The 2,500-nt window shown below is 45.1% G+C and overlaps 1 protein-coding gene across 4 annotated transcripts in view; it reads right to left on the bottom strand.

The window, feature by feature from the left end:
• Positions 1–2,500, bottom strand: part of LOC113525442 (filamin-C-like) — a 43,425-nt gene that overhangs the window by 14,890 nt on the left and 26,035 nt on the right. For all 4 annotated transcript variants that reach the window (XM_053235389.1, XM_053235390.1, XM_053235391.1 and 1 more), the window contains 4 exons: positions 2,137–2,160; positions 1,445–1,689; positions 213–312; positions 1–90 (listed from right to left, as the gene is read on the bottom strand). The exon at positions 1–90 is cut by the window's left edge and continues 51 nt beyond it. In XM_053235389.1, the coding sequence (XP_053091364.1) occupies positions 1–90; positions 213–312; positions 1,445–1,689; positions 2,137–2,160 (459 nt within the window). The remainder of the gene's footprint in view (positions 91–212; positions 313–1,444; positions 1,690–2,136; positions 2,161–2,500) is intronic.

The raw sequence follows: 2,500 nt of genomic DNA, 5'->3' as shown, positions 1-2,500 counted from the left end.
CCGTAGGGACGTATTTCACTGTGATGGTGCCGTCCTTATTGTCCTTAATCAGAGGACGAGCTGTTTTACCTGAGGGCATGCGGACCTCACCTGTCACACACACACACACACACACACACAGTTGGACTGATTTCTGTTCTGTTTCTGTATTTCCTGTATGTAATAAATGCGAACAGCTGAACAGGTGAAGTGAGGCTCTGCTCTGATCGTACCAGCTAGCGCCCCCTGCTGAGGACTGAAGGGGATGAGCAGGTTAAGGGGACGAAACATGGGCTGTTTAGTGTCTTTTGGTATCACGGGCTCCTTAGTAGCCTAAAGAGAAAAACACAACAGTGCAGATTAACTGCAGTCCATTACACAGAGCTGTGATTCCTGAGGAGGCTCGTCTGCAGGTACAACAGAAAAACAATTTCACAGAAATCAGATACAATATTTAAAATAATGTCTTATGTCCTTTAACATTTCCTAATATCAAGGATTTAGGTTGTAGGGTGTAAGATGTAGGGTCAGTGATGCTCACCTGTACAGTGAAGGGGAAGTGGGCGGGGCTGTAGTGATGCTCACCTGTACAGTGAAGGGGAAGCGGGCGGGGCTGTAGTGATGCTCACCTGTACAGTGAAGGGGAAGTGGGCGGGGCTGTAGTGATGCTCACCTGTACAGTGAAGGGGAAGCGGGCGGGGCTGTAGTGATGCTCACCTGTACAGTGAAGGGGAAGTGGGCGGGGCTGTAGTGATGCTCACCTGTACAGTGAAGGGGAAGTGGGCGGGGCTGTAGTGATGCTCACCTGTACAGTGAAGGGGAAGTGGGCGGGGCTGTAGTGATGCTCACCTGTACGGTGAAGGGGAAGCGGGCGGGGTTGTAGTGATGCTCACCTGTACAGTGAAGGGGAAGTGGGCGGGGCTGTAGTGATGCTCACCTGTATGGTGAGGGGGAAGTGAGCGGGGCTGTAGTGATGCTCACCTGTACAGTGAAGGGGAAGTGGGCGGGGCTGTAGTGATGCTCACCTGTACGGTGAAGGGGAAGTGGGCGGGGCTGTAGTGATGCTCACCTGTACAGTGAAGGGGAAGTGGGCGGGGTTGTAGTGATGCTCACCTGTATGGTGAAGGGGAAGCGGGCGGGGCTATAGTGATGCTCACCTGTACAGTGAAGGGGAAGTGGGCGGGGCTGTAGTGATGCTCACCTGTATGGTGAGGGGGAAGTGGGCGGGGCTGTAGTGATGCTCACCTGTATGGTGAAGGGGAAGCGGGCGGGGCTGTAGTGATGCTCACCTGTATGGTGAAGGGGAAGTGGGCGGGGCTGTAGTGATGCTCACCTGTACAGTGAAGAGGAAGTGGGCGGGGCTGTAGTGATGCTCACCTGTACGGTGAAGGGGAAGCGGGCGGGGCTGTAGTGATGCTCACCTGTACGGTGAAGGGGAAGTGGGCGGGGCTGTAGTGATGCTCACCTGTACGGTGAAGGGGCTGTTGGGAATGTTCTGTCCCCCGAAGCGGATGGTGATGACGTATTTTCCCGGCTCAGGTGCGGTGTAATAAATGTCGAAGGTTCCGTCGTGGTTCTCCGTCACGTCCAAGTCGAGCTCGGTTCCGTTTGGAGTGAGAACTTTACACGTCACCTTCCCTTTCCCAGCAGCCTTAGCGTCTACGCTCAGCACCGTCTCCTCGCTCATCTGAATGTTCGGGCCCAGACTGGCTGCTCCGGAAAAACACACAACAATAAAAAATAAACAAATAAACAAATGCAACAAATAAACAAATGATCATAAACAACAAGCAGTAAGCAACAAACAACAGACAAACAATAAACTACAAACAAACAATAAATAACAGCAATAAATAACAAACAATCATAACAAGCAACAGTAAACAATAAAGACAGACCAATTAAACAATAAACAATAAAAACAGCAAAAAAACAATGCAATAAGCAATAATAAACAACAATAAACAAGAAACAGTAAACAAAATTAATTTAAAAAAAGTAATAAATAGCAAAAATGAACAACAAACAACAACAAATAAACAATAAACAACAAACAATACAGAACAAACAAAACAACAATAAAAGACAAACAACAAACAAAGTAGCAAGTAATGAGTAGCGAATGTGAAATAAATAAAGTAATTTTATTAAACTCACCGACTCCGTGTCCTCCGATAGACACTAAAACACAAACATAAACACAAACACTGATTAATAAACACCACTGAGTCTTACAGCACTGTGTACGAGTTATAAACTAAATATTCAACATGATTCAAAAATAATCCAAAAGCCTCACTGTAAAAACATCTCTTAGAAATATCTATTATAAATAAAAATTATATAAAAATCTCCTAAAATAAACAACAATAAAATGATTTAATGTTTAATTATGATCAGATTTATTAAGCCGAATTTTCAACCTTGAAATCATTTTTATTATCAGATCATTTTATTCTTTCTAGAAATTTCCACATAAATGTCCACAGTTAATAATCTTATTCCAGTTTTATAATAATTT

Source organism: Pangasianodon hypophthalmus, chromosome 7 (genome assembly GCF_027358585.1).
Source record: "Pangasianodon hypophthalmus isolate fPanHyp1 chromosome 7, fPanHyp1.pri, whole genome shotgun sequence".
NCBI classification, from domain to species: domain Eukaryota; kingdom Metazoa; phylum Chordata; class Actinopteri; order Siluriformes; family Pangasiidae; genus Pangasianodon; species Pangasianodon hypophthalmus.
The sequence above is the reverse complement of the archived record's forward strand: the minus strand, read 5'-3'. Positions and strand labels throughout refer to the sequence as shown.